At 50.3% G+C, this 18,246-nt stretch overlaps 1 protein-coding gene across 1 annotated transcript in view; it reads left to right on the top strand.

The window, feature by feature from the left end:
* The window catches only part of SCN10A (sodium voltage-gated channel alpha subunit 10), an 81,451-nt gene that overhangs the window by 45,451 nt on the left and 17,754 nt on the right, over positions 1–18,246 (top strand). Inside the window, exons 15-20 of the mRNA XM_023763386.1 lie at positions 6,893–7,252; positions 8,769–9,212; positions 10,524–10,661; positions 12,135–12,258; positions 13,502–13,656; positions 16,457–16,630. Coding sequence (XP_023619154.1) covers positions 6,893–7,252; positions 8,769–9,212; positions 10,524–10,661; positions 12,135–12,258; positions 13,502–13,656; positions 16,457–16,630 — 1,395 coding nt within the window. The remainder of the gene's footprint in view (positions 1–6,892; positions 7,253–8,768; positions 9,213–10,523; positions 10,662–12,134; positions 12,259–13,501; positions 13,657–16,456; positions 16,631–18,246) is intronic.

Genomic DNA, 18,246 nt, shown 5'->3' on the forward strand with positions numbered 1-18,246 from the left:
GCCGACCAGCACAGAGCCCGGCTCCAGGGAGGACACGGAAATCGGGGGACTCGTCCATTGTTGTCAGTGTTTCTAATTTTTTATGAGAAAACAGAAATCCAGATTTTATGTGAAAATGTTTCATATTGGCTAGTAATTCAAAATTTTTAAAAAATTGTTGACAGTGTTACAGATGCCCCTCCTCTCCTCTTCCCTGCCTCTGCCCCCTTCCACCCAAACACGCCACAGGCCAAAGGAAGCATGTCCTGGGACACACGTGTGCCCTGACCCACAGGTGATGACATCTGCCTGAGATGATGGTGCCTTCGCCAGCCTGTGGAGGAGAAAGGCAGAGTGGGCCTCAGGGCCCTTTAGCCATAACCTGGGAATGTGAGGGGATCCGAATTAAATCATAGTTTTCACCAAAAGGCAGATTTTTCTAAGTATCTAGAAAATGATGATAAGAGGCAGGCGCCTAAGCTCTAAATGAAATATCTCTTTAAATTTCCTCTTCTGGTTTTTATGTTTTTACTAGCATTTTACTATTTAATATCCTTGTATCCAGAAATCTCTCATTAATTCTAACAATTTATCTATATAATCTTTTAAATGTATTAACACAATCATATCATGCAAATGAGTTTTGTCTCTTCTTTACTAAGCCTTATACCATTGGGGTTTTTGATGAAACATTTTTAATGTTGACACAGTTGCAGGTGTCCCCCTTTCCCCGGTCCTTTGCCCACCCACCCCACCAGCCCCTTCCTTCACCAAACTATTTTCCGTGTCCACGGACTATGCATCTATGTTCTTGTGTAGTCCCTTCACCTTCTTTATCCAGCCACTCCCAGCCCCCTCCCCCTCAGGCATAAGCAGGTCTGTCCCATGTATCCATGCTTCTGGCTCCATTTTGTTCGTCAGTTTATTTTGTTCATTAGATTCTACATTATCGTGCTGATTAGGACATCCGGTACACTGTTGGAACGAAGTGTTCACAGCAGATATCCTTGCTGTTCTCCTGCTCTCAGAGAGAATGCTTTCAATATTTCACCAAGTCTGATATTTGTGACAAGTTTTTTTAAAGATTAAAAAAAATCAGTTTAGGAAAGTTTTTTTGTTAGAAGTATTTGTTATGGACCTGGTCGGGTGGCTCAGTTAGTTGGGCGTTGTCCTGTGCACCAAAAGCCAATCAATGTTTCTCTCTCAGGGTGCATGTGGGAGGCAACCAATCAATGTTTCTCTCTCACCTCTCTCTCTCTCTCTCTCTCTCTCTCTCTTCCTTTCTCTCTTCTTCTCTCCCCCTTCCCTCTCTCTAAAAAAAGTCAATAAAGACATATCCTCAGTTGAGGAATAAAAAGTATACATACTACTTATATTTTTATTGTGAATAGATGTTTAATTTTATCAAACAATTGTTCCGCATGCACTAAAATAATCACAAGACTTTCTCCTTTTATCTATTAGAGAAGTAAGTCATATTAATTGACTTTCTAACGTGAAATCAACTTTGCATTCCTGGGATAAACCCAACCCGATCGTGATATAATCTTGATTCATTGGAAGGTTCAGCCTGCTAAGAGTTTGCTTAAAATGTCTGCATCCGCATTGATGAGCAATATTGGTCCTATACTTTCCTTTGCTTGCATTGTCCTTGGCCAGGTTTTAGTATGCTAACTGCCAGGTTATGCTAATCTTCGTGAAAAATATTCCTCTTCTTCGACACCCAGACTTTGGGTAAGAGTGGAATTATTTGCTCCTGGTGGGTTTGGTAAAATTCTCTAATGAAGCCATTTGGAGGTCAAGGTTTTTCATTAATGATTTACTTTTCTTAATGGCTGTGGAACTGGTCAGGTTTCCTATTTCTCAAAGTAGTTTTGGTAAGTTGTATTTTTCTAAAGTTTTCCTTCTTATTTAAATTTTAAGTGTATTGACATAAAGTTGTGCGTGCTATGCTGTTATCTTTTTTTTCTTTTTTTTAACCACAATTTACTAGTAGGTATGTGCCGTGACCGGGAATTAAACCCACAGCCTTCTTGGTGTATGGCACGACACTCTAACCAGCGGAGCCACCCAGTCAGCTGCTATGCTGTTATCTTTTAAGGGCCCACATCACTTGTACTTATGTTACCTTTTTCTTTCTTTTAAAAATAATGATTTGTGCTTTCTCTCATCTTTTTTCTTTATTTTATTTTTTTAGTCTTACCAAAAAAATCGTCAATTTAATCAATCCTTTCAAAGAACCAACTGTTAGCTTGTGGATCCTCTGTACTGCATTGATGTTTTCTGTGTCAATTAACCCTGCATCTTATCTTAATTACATTCTCCGTTCTGCATATTTCATCCTTTCCTAACTTCTTAAGATGGAATTGTCAACCAATTTTTTCCCACTATATTCATTTAAGACTTCAATTTCCTTCTAAGAACCACCTTGATGTGTAGAATTCCCTTATTATTTGGTTCTAAATATTTTCTCATTTTTAATTTGATTTATTCTTTGACTCGGGTTAATTAGAAGCATGGTTCTCAATTTCAAGACGTATGTGGTATTTCCAGTTATCTTTATGCCATTGAGTTCTGGCTTCATTGTGTTATAGTCCAAGAACATGTATTGTATGATGTTAGTGCTTTGAAATATATTGATAATTTCCTTTTGGCTCAATATATTGAAGATGTTCCTTATGTTCTTGAAAAGAATGTGCCTTCTGCTGTTGCAGGGTGCAATACACTGCATAATCCGCTCAGTACAGGGAGTTCATGGTATGGTCCAAATATTCTATATCCCTGCTTGGTCTAGTAATTATGAGAAAATGGTGTATAAAAATATTTCCCACTATGATTATGGTGAGGTCTCTTTCTCCTTCTGGTGTTATCCTGAGGTTGTGTCATTAAATGTATACAAATTTGAAGCTGTTATATCTTCCCAGTGAAGTGAAATTTACCACTCAGAATTGACCTTCTTTGTCCCTAAAATACTTTTTGCCTTAAAAATCTCCTTCCTTGATGTTAATTCAAGAATGGGTTTATTTTTTGTTTTGGTTTTTTGTTTGTTTGTTTGTTTGTTTGTTTAGAATTTGCCTCATATATCTTTATGCATTCTTTCTCTTCTAATCCTTGTGTATCATGAAGGTTTTTATATGTCTCTTGTAAATAGCATAGTCAGATTTTAAATTCTTATCCAGTTCTGACCATCCAATCTTTGTCTTTGAACCAAAGCAAGTAGCCCACTCATTCTGTGAGCACCCCTAGATCTGGATATGTGTCTCTCCTTACATTGGGGGTTTTCCATTTGCCTTGGTGCTCAAGTACACTTGTGTTCTCTCTCTCTGCCCCCACCCTTCTCGATTTCTTTTAGGTTGTTTGTTTTTCTTTATTCCTTTTTCCCTTTTATTGGTTTTGAAACAGAAGACTCTGTTTTTATTCTTTGAGTGGTTTACCTTAGTAATTCCAGCATGAGCAGTTAGCTTAAACAAAGTGAAAGTTAGCTAAAACCTTTACTTTCTCCAAGACAAATGTTCATTTGTTACCCCTTCCCAACTTACAATTCTGTTAAGTAGTTTAGTTTTATTTTGTTTCTTTAAATCTGTGACTTTGCCCAGCCGGTGTGGCTCAGTGGTTGAGCGTCGACCTATGAACCTGGAGGTCACAGTTCAATTCCAGGTCAGGGCACACGCAAGGGGTTGCGGGCTCCATCCCCAGTGTGGGGTGGGCAGGAAGGAGCCGATCAATGATTCTCTCTCATCATGGATGGTTCTATCTCTCTCTCCCTCTCCCTTCCTCTCTGAAATCAATAAAAATATATTTTTAATAAAAATTTTTAAAAAAATCTGTGACTTAATCAACAGTAAATAATTCTCGTGTTGTACAAACAGTCCCCGAACTCAGTGTCTTCACCAATAAGGGCTATTTCTCTCTCCTGTCATAGTGTGATGCGAGCCAGGCCTGTGCAGCCTTCAGAGCTTGCCCACAGCTTGGGGGGGAATGGGGGGCCGAGGCTCATTTTACCTTTTAAACAGACAAAGGCTTTGCAGCCAGGGGCCATGGTTTCCTTTGCAATTCACTTCCTTTAAATCTTAGACGGCCAGCCTCAGGCCGCTCTGCGTGCAACATGCCCGCGTGCTTTCTTTGACAGAGTTCTCAGCGCGGCTTTATTTCTTTGCTTTCTGGTCCCCATGCCTTTCTCTCTCAACTCAGTGGTGGCCACACCATTAGTAAAATCTTTGCTAAGAGTGGCTTCGTTTCGTTCAAAAAACCTAACTGGTCTTCAACACTGAAAGACTTAACCCCATGGCTTATCGATTGGGATATGAAGCAGGGTACTTTTCCCCCTAAACAGAACATTTTAGATTAGTTATGACATTAACTAGAGAGGTTAATTAGATATGAAGGAATACTCAGCAACTATTAAAAGCAATAGTTTATAAATTTTCTGTGATAATATGAAGCAATTCTTTTGTTGTAATGCTAAGCTGGGCAAAGGCTACAGAGAGCAACTGGATGGGGGTGGAGGTGGAGGTGAAGGTCAAGGGGAACATGGACACAGGTGGGGGTGCTTTCCTGCACCACTCATTCTAGTGTCAGCAGGAGCCAGCCAGGTGGTTTGGGGAAGTGGGGGCGCATGCATTACAGCCCAGCATCAAACACTCTGTAAATGAGTGTTGACTGACTGGCTAACAGTAGTGGTCCCCAAGCCCAGACATCTCTAGAACAGCAAATGGAGGGACCCTGTTTTCCTGTCCTTTATAAAGACAACAAAAGGATTAATAGAGGATGACTCCATTTATACCCTATAATGATTATTATACACAACTTGCTTACAGTTTAATATAAGCTTAATTATGGACAACAAACTGCTATCTTAGGGGATTCTAATATAGTTGACCCTTAAACAACATGGGTTTGAACTGTGTGGGTCCACTTACACGAGGTTCCCCCCCCCCCCAGTAAATACTGTAAATGTGTTTTCTCTTATGATTTTCTTAATGACATTTTCCTTTCTGTAGCTGACTGTAGTGTAAGAACACAGTATATAATACATACAACATAAAATATGTGTTCATTGACTGTTTAGGTTGTGGGTAAGGCTTCTGGTCAATAGTAGGCTATTAATAATTAAGTTTTGGGGGGAGTCAAAAGCTATACATGGATTCTTGACTGCATGGGAGGCCTGCACCCCTAACCCCCATGTTGTTTGAGGGTCAACTGTATTAGAATCCAACTATATTAATATCTAAACTCTCCATCCCAACCCCACCCCAACTAATTAAGGAACCAGGTGGGATTAAGACAAGAGCCAATGGGAACCATTAGCCAGGTGGGATTCAGACAAGAGCCAATGCCTGGCCTTTTTGCTCAGGTGCCAGTGAGCTTGCCCCTGTGTCCCTCACGGTCCCAAGTCAGGCCCCTCAGACTCTGTGGTGTGGTGGGTGGCTGTCACCCTGTGGCAGGGCCCTACTCCAACCTCTGCTTTTGCTCTGGTCCAGAGTTTACCGTGAGAATGGAAACTTATCAATCGTGTTGCTAAGGAAAGTTTGCATTCTCCCAATACCCTCCACTAAAGGGCTCTGTCTAGTGACAAACACTCAGTTTTTGTTAGGGTTTGTCAGCCGCCTCTGTGTCCAGTCCACAGAATTGGTGTTTCAAGCTCTGCTTCCGGTATGAGGAGGATGACGTCCTGATTAGGTCTAAGGCACGGCGCTTCCTGTGGAAGAGGGTTAACCCTCCTCCCCTGGGATGCACTCACTGCTGTGCGGGTGAGAAAACTTGCTGTCCTGCTCTGTCACCCTAGCACCCGATGCAGAGCCTGGCCCTTGGTAGGTGCTCCATAAACACCCCATGACAGCTGAGCCCAGATATTTCTTTCTAACAAATTAGAGAACCACACAAATGTATTTTTAAGTGTTTATACATCTTTACGCATGGTGCTTTTGCTCTCTTGTGGAATTTAGCACATTTGGGTGTACAATGAAGACTTTGAGGGGTCTTTGCCTTGTCTTTTTAAAAAATATTTTTTTATTGATTTCCGAGAGGAAGGGAGAGGGAAAGAGAGGTAGAAACATCAACGATGAGAGAGAATCACTGATCAGCTGACTCCTGCACGCCCCACAATGGAAATCGAGCCTGCAACCTGGGCATGTGCCCTAATTGGGAATCGAACCATGACCTCCTGGTTCATAGGTCGACGTTCAACCACTGAGCCACGCCAGCCAGGCTCTTTGACTTGTCTTTGTTAACTAAACCATTCATTCCATGAGGGCAGGATCCTCTCTCCACACACCTCTCAGGCTGGCACAGTGCCATGTATACAAGTGGTTGGCATTCAATAAGGTGGGCAGTTTGGTTGATCTATTCAATGAACACATGGGTCATTTATTGCTGGGTCTGTGATATCATAGATACTTGCTATTTCAGTATCTATGCTATCACAGATACACACATCCATGGCCCCAAGATAAGAAATGCCCTAAGAAATAGCCAATACCTCTCAAATGCAATGGGCCATGCCCTATGTGCAGGAGGCCAGCCTCTCTTCAGGTCAAAACTGGACCGTTCTCACTTATTTGTGAGTTCCATCAGCCTGTACTCCACCCCCATAGAATAGGCCCACACCAGGAGGCCAGTGGCTACAGAATAGAGTACGTACGGCAAGACCACCACCCCAGTAGAAGCCCCCTGACTTTGCCACAGTCAGTGAAGCACCTTGAATATGCAGGGACCACAGAGGACTGATAATATTGTTGAGTAGCTCATGACATAGGAAGAAAGTTCTGTAAGGGCACCTTCCTGGGAGCATCCCCATCTTAATGGAATGAGCTGCCTTGTGATTTTCCTAGGCCTTTGGTGCCTGGCCAAGACTTGAGATGAAAGGTGATGAGAACAGCCTCCAGGACCTGACACCGTCTCTGTTTCTCTGCAGCTGCGGGTCCTCAAGCTGGCCAAGTCCTGGCCCACCTTAAACACCCTCATCAAGATCATCGGGAACTCGGTGGGGGCTCTGGGGAACCTCACCATCATCCTGGCCATCATTGTCTTCATCTTCGCTCTGGTGGGCAAGCAGCTCCTCGGGGATAACTACCGGGAAAAACGGCACAAGATCTCTGCGCCCGACGAGGACTGGCCTCGCTGGCACATGTACGACTTCTTCCACTCCTTCCTCATCATCTTCCGGATACTCTGCGGGGAGTGGATTGAGAACATGTGGGCCTGCATGGAAGTCGGCCAGGAGTCCATCTGCCTCATCCTGTTCTTGACAGTGATGGTGCTGGGGAACCTGGTGGTGAGTGTGGAGCCCCCCTGGGGCACTGTCCCTGGGCAACAGTGGAAACTTCCGGGTTGTCCTGAAAAGCTTGGACGTTGCACATTTTTTATGCCCACAGAGTCCCTCCCAGATTGAAGGCCTTCAGACTTTTCAGAGTCATTTATAAGTCACATCGTAAGAGCTGTCCCTTGGGAGGCAGCCTGACTTGTGGGAATGAGCACACGTGGCAGAAAAGGAAGGACCTGGCTTAGAACCCCAGCTCCACTGCTGGTAGCGGTGGCCGACCCAGCGCCAGAGGCAATATCCCCGAGCTCTCATTTCCTTAAAATCAAGAATACAGTGCTTGCTCGTGGGCTTACTGCGAGAATTAAATTACAGGAGATGACATATGCAAATTGCCGCTGCAGTGTCTGGGCTATGGCAGGAACTCAATAAGGGATAGCTGTTAGTCGTTAAAGGAAAAATTTCCTTCCCCGCTCCTGGGAGTTTCAGAAAATATTTTTCTCCAGGGGAGTAAAGCCGGCTGGTTTCTCCAAGCTACGAAGGGCCTAGCTAGGAGCAGGGAGCAAGCGCAATGGGACCAGATGAATAAGGAAAGCTGTACCATGGGCAGCGTCCAGCCCACCGTGGCAATGACACAGTCCACTCCCAGGCTTGAGGGGAGCCTCTCTGGAGACTTCCTGACAATCGGCCCCAGCACCCCTTCTCTGCCCCAGCCTGGCTCCTCGCCCTCAGCTTGTCTCCAGCCACGCTGGTTCTGGACCCCCTTGGTCTCCCAGCACCCACTGGCTGTAGGGGGAGGTGGACTTCCAGAGGCCCCTTACTTGTTGCCCTGGAAGTCAACCCGCTGAGGTTCTTTTCCCGTAAGACAGAGAACGTGAAACCAAGAAGAGAGATGAAACAGCAAATCCAGGCTCTTCCGAGCCTTTCCCACCCAGGTTCCTGAGGCAGAGATGCCTTCCGGCCACATTCCCAGTGGGGGGCTGGCTGAACCCCCTTTCTTGTAGGCTGAGCTCATCGTCCCTGCAGAGCCCCAGGCCCTAGCCTTCAGGCAGGAGGTTTGCCTCTCTGAGCACTTTTACATCCATCTCTCCATCATTTCCTCTTCACAGCCCCTCTGAGAGGTTCAGCATCCCCTCTCCCTGCTTACAGGTCAGGCGTGAGGTTGGAAGCAATGAGATGTGTCCAGGATTCCAGAGTGAGGACTAGGACACAAGGCTTTGGCAGGTGGTCCCAGGAAGGCCCACACCTGCTCCGCTCTGTTGTCCCTGGACGTCCCTTCGCTCAGCAGGGGCGATCCTCCTCTGTGGTGAACAGGCTTCCAAGCCTATGTACACAGGGCAGGTCACTTATGACATCCCCAAGGCTCTCCTCGGTTGCTCTCAGACGGTCCGTTCCCCCAGGAGGGAAAGCATCCCGGGATGCAGGGAGAGGCCCAGGTGCGGCTATTCTGCGGTGTCGCTGGGGCCAGGTGGGCCATGGAGGGGCTCAGGTCGTTGACTGAGCAGCCTTCCCTTCCACTCCTTCTCTTCAGGTGCTCAACCTGTTTATCGCCCTGCTGCTGAACTCCTTCAGCGCCGACAACCTCACGGCCCCAGAGGAGGATGGGGAGATGAACAACCTGCAGGTGGCCCTGGCCCGGGTCCAGGCGTTTGGCCATCGCACCATGAAGACTGTTCGCAGCTTCTTCCGCAGGCCCTGCCTGTTCTCGCGGACCAAGGCAGAGCCCCAGCTGGCGGTGAAGATCCCACTCTCCAGCTCCAAAGCCGAGAACCGCATCGCTGCCGATGCGGCCCTGGGGAGCCCTGGAGGGCTCCCGGCTCCCAGAGACCCCAGGGACAGCCACAGTGACTTCGTCACCAATCCTAACGTATGGGTCTCTGTGCCCATTGCCGAGGCTGAATCTGACCTCGATGACTTGGAGGAGGAAGAGGAGGATGCTCAGAGCTCCCAGCAGGAAGTGATCCCACACGGGCAGGTGAGAGTTCTCCCATTGGACGGCCATGGGAAGCAAGGAGAAGTCTCAGGGAGGGAGCGACAGGGGCAGAAGGGAATGATGATACAGAGATTTACCAACATCAGGGCTGGCACGGCCTGGAAGAGCTCCAGGCTAGCCAGGCAGAGGCACCCTTGACATAGGAAGTGCAAGCCATGCCATGCTTCCTGAAGGAGGTGGCATTTGAGCACCTGGAAGAAAGGGTCAGGATTCCCGGGGCAAGCAGGGAGCAGGGCCCCTCTTGAGCCCCAGGCCACTTGGAGGTGCTTGGGGCTGTCTTTCACACAGCGGCCCTGTTTGCTCCGCCAAACCCAGGCTCTGTGCGTGAGAGGCTAATGAGATTCCTCTAAGAACAGGATGCTGTCCACGAGCAGGCTCCTCTAAACTTCAGCAGAAGCCTACGGAGTCCTGGTCATTATGTGACTCATTTATCCAACAAGGGATGTTACAGGGAAATGTCACTTGTTCCTTTTGGCACCAAAGAATTTCAGCCTTCGGGTAATATATTTTTAAATACTTGGCACAGTTCCCTACTGTGTATCCACCCTCATTAACCTCTTCCCCATGACTGGGGGCATGCACTTCTGCACAATATGGGAAGGCAGGGATCCCTGCGGGGCCCAGGACACGCAGGGCTGCTGGCCATCCCACTAAATGGCCTGACACAGCTGCGCTTTGAGTCTGTGGCTCTTCCATTGCCTTCTTCCCCGCAGCTGTCACTTCTCTGTGTTCCAGCAGCTGCTATCAGCTGCCATATTTTACATGCCTTTGTCTGGGTAACGGCCAAGGGCAGGGCGTCACCACCCCCACAGTAAAGGACATGAACTCTGGGGCATCTATCTCCACTCAAAGGCATTTTTAGTTACTTTGGGGTCCTCGGGTGGCTCCAGCTAGCCACGTTCACTACCACTCTGACCTTTGGACAATTGACAATGGTCATGGCTAACATCGACTGAGCCAAGCACTTTGTTCGAAGTGTTTTACAAGCATGAACATATTGAAGTCATCAACATAACTGAATGAAGTAGACCTTGCCTTCTCACTTTTGCAGATGGGAAAAATGACGATCAGAGAGGTTAAGTAACTTGCCTAAGGTCACAAGGCTTGTAAGTAATGAAGCCATGAGTTACACAGATCTATCAAGCTATCGAGTCTCCCCGCTCACTTCACACGAGTGGACGGGTGCATGGATGGGTAGAGTGTAGTTACATAGACACAAGATCTCTCCTGATTTAGAAGTGGTCAGCGGAGGGTGGGCCAGAGTACTGAGCTGGGATCCCCTCTCACTAGCAGGAGCAGCTGCAGCAAGTCAGGAGCTATGAGGACCACCCGGCACCCAGGAGCCCAGGCTCTGGAACGTCCTCTGAGGACCTGGCTCCATACCTGGGCAAGAAGTGGAAAGACCAGGCGGCCGTTCAGGCCCCTGCAGAGGTAGGTCGAGAGCTTCCTGGAGAGGTGGGGTCTTCCAGGCTGCACTCAACCTCCCAACCTCAGATCACATCTGGCAATTGTTAAAGTCCCTCCCAGCCCCTCGGCATGACGTTAGGAGGGAGAGTGAGGCTGGGGGGCTGGGAGCCTCCTGGTCTTCACTGTGATGCTGAATGGTAACCTTGGCAGGATTCTTTAGAAACTTAAATGAGATGCTGCTTGTCAAGTGCTTGGCTCTTCCCCGAAATGGAATAAGTGCCCAGAAAATGACAACCAAAGAGAAAGGAAACCGAAGACAGTGCACAGAGAGAGTTGGGTGAAGCCGGCCAATGAAAGTCAGGGTGGCCCGTGGGGGAGACAGCCCCCCCGTGGCTCCCCATCCCCGAGTTCCTTTATCCACACCTTTTTCTCTCACCAAAAAACATCCTGGCGCTCTGGAGTGGCTGTCAGTGCTGAACACTCGGCTGACAGCCTTATGCACACTGAGCAGGAGGAGGACTCGGGGGTTAGGAATGTCTTAGAGGAGGTAACAATGAACTTGGTGGTTTCATTACAAATCTCTGAAGAAGACGAGCTATAGGGAAAGAGGTGTCTGTAGAGGGTTAGCGTCTTTCATACACTGGATTAAAAATCAGGAATTTAACTTGACCCCTGGCTGCTAAGGGCAGACGCTGTGACAGGCACTGAACTAGGCAAAGATAGGGAAGATATATCATTCATCCCCAAAGTTATCAAGCCCTTCAGCCTGAGGAATGCCAGCTACTGGCTGTGGGCCCCTGGGCAAGGCTGACCACAGCGGCGGAAGATAAGAGGGTGGGCTGACACGGGACCTGGGAGCCCCGGATGAACACAGCCACTTGGGTCCAGCCGGGCGAGGGTTGCACCTTCCACACGGGAAATCAGATTTCCTCCCGAGCCTGCTAAGGACTCCCTGGCTGCTTTTCTCTGTCCATGTTTTCGGTACACAACTGCTGGGTGTTAGTTTTGTTTTTGTTTTGTCCATGACCCTGGCCAGGCAGGGAGGGGCCTGACAGTGACAGATGGGAACACACCCCACCATTTGGGTCCATTAGCCAAGCTATCAGGTTTACTAATAGGCCAGCAGCGTCAGCTCCTAATTGAATTCATCTGGAGACATTACAGGGCCAGAGCTGCCAGGAGGGCTGCAGGGCCCCTGCGGCATTGCTCCGTGGTTAAATATTCAAGCCCAGTGAATGCACAGTCTTTATGGGTGTAATTATGGTGTCTCGGGCCATCGCTAACACTCCATCAGGGTCTGGAGGGGGAAAGCCTCGCATCACTCAGAGAGCATCACTGGTCTGGGCCTCAGCTGGCCAGGCAGCAGGCATGGGAGGGACCCCCCGGAGGGTCCAGCCCTGCATCTCCGAGCTCGCTCACAGCAGGTCGGGCCTGCAGTGCAGGTTCCCCGGCAGCCTCAGAGAGCTGGAATCACTGCCCTGGGCCTGTGTCCCGCAGGGAGCGAGCGACAGGAGCTCCTCCGAGGGCAGCACGGTGGACTGTCCGGATCCTGAGGAGATCCTCAGGAAGATCCCCGAGCTTGCCGATGACCTGGAAGAACCGGATGACTGCTTCACGGAAGGTAACTGACATGAATTAGGGCCCGAATCCAGTTCAACACTCACCCGGCACCTATGTGTCCAGGGCACTGGCCTGGGGTCCACAGGAGACAGGGCCCCCTTGCTGCCTCACTCCCAGGCTCGAGGGACCAGCCTCAGACACAAGTCCTGGGGGCGCGATGTGCGTCTCATGCCACGTTGGACATAGCCCATGGGTGCTGTGCCCTCCTGGCACCCCTGAAAACCCCTCAGTTATAAACTTACCCTCTTGAGGTTGCCAGGGGAAAAGGAGTCACTACCACAACCGCTCTTGATTCGGGACATAGAGGACAGAGGAGGGGCGGACGCGCTGTTGCCTTCAGTTTTCCGTGTCACCTCTGAAGACAGAAACTGCACCTTACTCTTCATACACTCTATTAAAAATCAGGAATTTAACCTGACCCCTAGCCACTAAGGGCAGACACTGTGGCATTCATTGCTCTAGACATCTTCAGTTCCCTCAATGTCTAGAGCAATGAGGCACATTATGTTCCCAGTAGATACTTGTGCAATAAATGAATAAAGCACACCATGAAATTGTGGCCTCAATAATAAAATTAAAATTTTTCATAAAGAAAACACTTCTAGTTTCCAGTTCCACGTGACCCTGGGCTGGGCTGCACCCAAGCCCCATCCCAGCCACGTCAGGCTCAGGGCATGGCCCCTCAGACGCCACCAGGCCCAGGCCACATGATTTGTCAGGCTTCTGTGGACAGGCAAGCATGAGCGCAGGGACCACAGGGATCATCTACAAGAGGGAAGAAGGTCATCCCAGCCAGTGTGGCTCAGTGGTTGAGTGTTGACCTTAGAACCAGGAGGTCACAGTTCAATTCCTGGTCAGGGCACATGCCTGGGTTTCGGGCTGGATCCCCATTAGGAGGCATGCAGGACGCAGCCAATCAATGATTCTCTCTTACCACTGATGTCTCTCCTTCTCCCTTCCTATCTGAAATCAATAAAAAGATATTTTTTAAAAAATAAAAAGAAGGAAGAAGGTTGGGAGGAGATGAGAGTGGGCCAGACCGATGGTGGAGAGGAGCCCCTGAGGGCAGGATAGAGAGACTGCCTGTGAGGGACCCCGCTTCTTGCATATCCCAGGAAAGAATTCTTTTCCAAAGGGGTGGCAGGTGGATCTCCCAGCAGAGCGGTCTCCCTGCAGGACTGGAGCAAAAATGCTCCCCCTTTCCCAGTGGGCGGTCACTCACCATCAGGCACCTCTCCCCACAGGCTGCATCCGCCGCTGTCCCTGGTGCAAAGTGAACACCGCCAAGTTCCCATGGACCGTGGGCTGGCAGGTGCGCAAGACCTGCTACCGCATCGTGGAGCACAGCTGGTTTGAGAGCTTCATCGTCTTCATGATCCTGCTCAGCAGCGGGTCTCTGGTAAGGGAGAGGCCCTGGAGCTGCATGGGTGGGTTCCCTTGACTCCTGGGATGCAGGTCCCCGACCTGTGGCCGGAAGGAGAGCTGCAGCCCAGCACGTGGGCTCCTCCCAGCAGCAGGGCATGGTGGGTGCTAGAGGTGCCCACCTGGCCTGCTAAACCCGGCTGCAGGCATTTCAAGCAGCGAGTGTGTGCATCCCACTTTATAGGTGGGGAAACTGACCTTCAAAGGGCTTAAGGGACTTGTCCAAGGTTACCCAGCTGGTCAGTTACAAAGCCTAACAGCCCTCATATGATCCCGAGGCCCCTGACGCGCCAGCCACCTTCTGACCCCCAAACACACCGGCCTTCTCTGAAGGCCCAGGACAAAGAGGATGGTCTTTCCTCATCTTATCAAGCCGCTTGTAAATATTGCCATTGCGTGTTCAAAGCTCACGGCAACTCATTACCACAGCACTTCTCAGAATGTGGTCACCTGGGGAGCTTGTCTGAATGCAGTTCCTGATTCCAGAGATCCGGCTGCAGCCTGAGACTCTGCATTCCCAGCAAGCTGCCCGGCGAGGCTGAGTAGCTATGCCTTGCGGGAAAAGAGATTCTCGGTTAGGGGACACTTCCTAAGCCCCTTGCCCAATTCCAGGCTTTGTGGGACAAGGAAGGATGCGTCTCTCTGTCTGGTGGCTCAGTGTCGCTTCACAGTCTCCACTCATCTCCCCAGTGGACCAAAGTAGAGTCCAGCACAGGCGGGGACGCTCGTCCCCAGTTGTCCGCATTTTATGGGTGAGGAGTCACAGCTCAAGGACCTGGAGGTACCTGCCCAGGGTCCCCGCTAGCTAGTCAAAGGGAGGCCTAGAACCCACTCTCCTGGCTCCTGGCTCCAACCTGGAAACAATCTACTGACTGTCTGGGCACCCACTTAAATGCCGGGTTCCCACACTGCTCAGGGTACAGGTCAGCCTCGGGGAGGAGCAAAGGCAGCTGAGAAGGCCTCATCTGAGAGGTGGGGGTGGCACAGGACGGAGGTAGAAGAGGGCTCCCCAGAGCAGGGCTGGCCCACAGGGTGGAAGGTAGAGCGGGCATGGCAGCACCAGCAGGGCGGTGACCGTCCACCTGGAACAGAGTCTCGGTCCAGGGCCGGGTGCAGAGGCCGCATTGCAGGGTAAGAGGAGGCTGGAGGTGCTCTCTCCACACTGACCCTGCCCTCCGTCCTGCCCTCCCTGCCGGAAATAATAACCACATTTGCTGCTGACTGGGGGCTTTCCTCATTACCTCATTGGCTCATGCCTTCCTCATGGGCCTTCTCTCCTCCACTCTCCCTTGCTCCCTCCCTCTCTCTTCTCCCCACGTTCCAGCTGCCCCACTTCCCTCATCCCCCACCCCCATCACAGCAGGGAGCTGGGATCCTGCCTCAGCAGCTCTCCACTCACCTCCCCTCTCCTTCCCCAAGGGACTCCATAGGCTGGCACCAAATTTAGTCTTCCTTATGCTTTTACTTGGAGTACTTTTGGAAAAAAAAAACCCAGCATGAGTTTTCATCTGACAAAGTGCAAAAACAAAACAAAAAAAATCCCACCACTTGGAAATGATGGGAAAATGCAAAGAAAAGACATCACCCATTTTCCTGCCACTCAAAGAGAATCTCACGTCCCATCGTCTGTATGCATGTACCACATACACATTCCAAACTGAAACCACAGTTACTCACTCTGCCACCTCTCAGGCAGTGTCTCAGTCCACAGGCCCTTCCTCGCTCATGCAATGGTGGCCGCTCGGTCCACGCCAGCGCTCCCTCGGAGGGGCCGCCTGGGAGAGGAGCCCAGAGAACAGGGAAAGGAGCTAGAAAAAGACACAGGTTTCCAGGAAGTCCGGTCTCAGCCGGGCCCCACGGGAGCTCTGAAGCATAGAGGGCGCCACAGAGCTGTCCCACCTGGAGGCCTTTTAAACGCACAGTCAGTCACTGGCTTTGGGCTGCCTCCCGAGGGGGCAGGTGACCTCCTAAGGTGGAGGCCGCTTCCTTCAGCCCAGGGCCATCCTCCTGAGAGGGACATTCAGGAGCTGGCAGCTGCCAACATTCACAGCCGGTGGGGCATGGGCGCTCTGTCCCCTTCAACAGGATCTGGGCGGGGCACCAGGACATTTCGTGTCCTCAGGGTAAGTTCCTGAAGGCAGAGTTGCTAGGTTTCTGCAACCTTTGAGACAGGTCACCAAACTGACCTTCCAAAAGAGGGAACTGGCTTTCCCTCCCCTCTGGCCATGCAGGAGAGTGGCTGGCCCCAGCCCCACAGCCACACGAACCCGGGGCTCCCCGCCCCCTTCCTGTTTAGCCTCACCGATCTAGAAAAAGAAAACCCCGGTGTCTTCATTTACATTTCCTTGATTCCCGGGGAGCTCCAGCATTGTTTCAGAGGTTCACTGGCGATTCTTACTTTCATTTCTGTGCACATGCGGAACACCCTTGAATGCTTTTATTCTTAAACCAGGTCACAGTCAGCATCCCTTTGGTTCACTTCCAAACTCCAGTTTGAGAAGGCCTCCTTTCTCACTTGCATTCAGCTCCCCTGCAAAGCCTGAGCATGACCACATGGGCCCGTTGGCTGAGGAAGGCCTGGTTTGTATGGCACAGTGTCTCCTCCACTACTCCACCTCCCCAGAGCAGAGAAAACAAAACAATACAGGCCAGCTGGTTCCCAGAACCCTGGGGGGGGGGGGGGGGGGGGCAGGCCTGGCGGGGTCCTGCCCCATCGCTGGGCCCCAGCAGTGGGAGTCCAGTCCAGGCAGCCTGCCATTCTGTTCCCTTCCTGCCAGGCCTTTGAAGACTACTACCTTGACCAGAAGCCCACGGTGAAGGCCTTGCTGGACTACACCGATAGGGTGTTCACGTTTATCTTTGTGTTCGAGATGCTGCTGAAGTGGGTGGCCTACGGCTTCAAAAAGTACTTCACCAGCGCCTGGTGCTGGCTCGACTTCGTCATTGTGAACGTGAGTAGCTCAGGGGGCGCACGCGGGGCTTCGGGGCCTCCCCTCTGATTGATGGCTGCTGTTGCCCAAGAAAGCTCGGAGGCCTGGCCCTCAAGGGCTGCACCAAAGCAAAGTCTTGAGCACGTAGCGAGGGGTCCGAGCATAGCCCTGTACACCTGCGAGTGGTAAGATGCGGGCAGTGCGTGATTTTCTCACCACGATGAGCCTCAGGAGAGTCTCAGTTCCTGGCCTCCATCCAGCAAGACCCCTTACTGTCCTCTGTATCTACATTTAAAACAAGATGGCACACGAGGCTCCCCAAGGCCTTATGACCTTGCACCCGTTGACAGGGTTCTGGACTTAGGGAGCTGAGGCCTGCGCAGCACACACAATCTGCCCTCCTGCCGGCTTGGTCCTCAGCCCTGGCTGCACTCTAGAATCACCTGGGTGGCTCTTAACACTACAATGAACATTGCTTGGCTGGTTTGGCTCAGTGGATAGAGCATCGGCTTATGGTCTGAAAGGTCCCGTGTTCAATTCCCGTCAAGGGCATATGCCCGGGTTGTGGGCTTGATCCCCAGTAGGGGGCGTTCAGGAGGCAGCCCACCAATGTTTCTCTCTCATCATTGATGTTTCTATCTCTCTCTCTCCCTCTCCCTTCCTCTCTCTCTAAAAATCAATCAAAATATTTTTTTTAAAATACAGTGAACAAACACTGCTATTCCCAAAGACACATATCTCTCTGGTTCTGGGGTACAGGGTTGACAGGGGCTGAGGCATCAGCCTTTTGTAAAACTCCTAGACATATCCAATGTGCAGCCAGGATTGAGAACCCCTGAGCTAACCCCACTGGCTTCTCCCGGGAGCACTGACGGGAAGAGAAGGTCCCTGTGGAGAGGTGCTGAGCTGAAGCTCATATGTCAGACTCACCCTAACCTGTGGCCACTGACCCTAAAAGCTAGGAGTGGTCTCTCCCTTATCTTAACCATTACAATCTTCTATCTCTGTCCAGGCCTTTGCCCTCTTGGCTTGGCAAGGTGGCTGCCTGTGTCATGTGTTCAGGGTGCACAGCTGAGGGTCCCTGCGGGCCGGGGGAGACACGTGTTGTGTTTGTCTCTGCCTCCCCCACTTCAGCAGCCTCCAGCACCACGGTCTGCACATCAGAGGTGTCGGGAAATGTGTCTGTATTTGATATTTGCCTCCCGAAGCTGGATGGGGTCCAGCACAGAACATTCTGTCCGCCTCCTGTGTTGGCAGGTCCTCCACAGCAGGTCTGAGCACTCGAGTCTCTTCTTTCCTGATACCAATGTGCTAGCAGCATCAGGCCACTGTACCACAGCGACTAGCTAGCTGTGAGGCCTGAGATCGGAGTCACACTATTCATAGATGAATGAAAAATGTTTTCTTCTGGCTACCCACCCATGTCAGGGGCACAGTCACTCCAACCTGTGTAGGTCTCACTAGCTTCAGACTCGAACGCTTTAAATGTGATCATCTGACCATCCATTCTTTCTTCCATACAGCCCTCCTTCCATCTATCCAACCATTCACCCTTCCGTTTTCTTCCTTCCAAACATCCATTCATCTTAACTTCTTCCATTTATCGTCTCCATCAATTTTCTCCCTCCATTCATTCA

The sequence above is a fragment of the Myotis lucifugus genome, unplaced genomic scaffold (genome assembly GCF_000147115.1).
Source record: "Myotis lucifugus unplaced genomic scaffold, Myoluc2.0 scaffold_283, whole genome shotgun sequence".
Lineage (NCBI taxonomy): Eukaryota > Metazoa > Chordata > Mammalia > Chiroptera > Vespertilionidae > Myotis > Myotis lucifugus.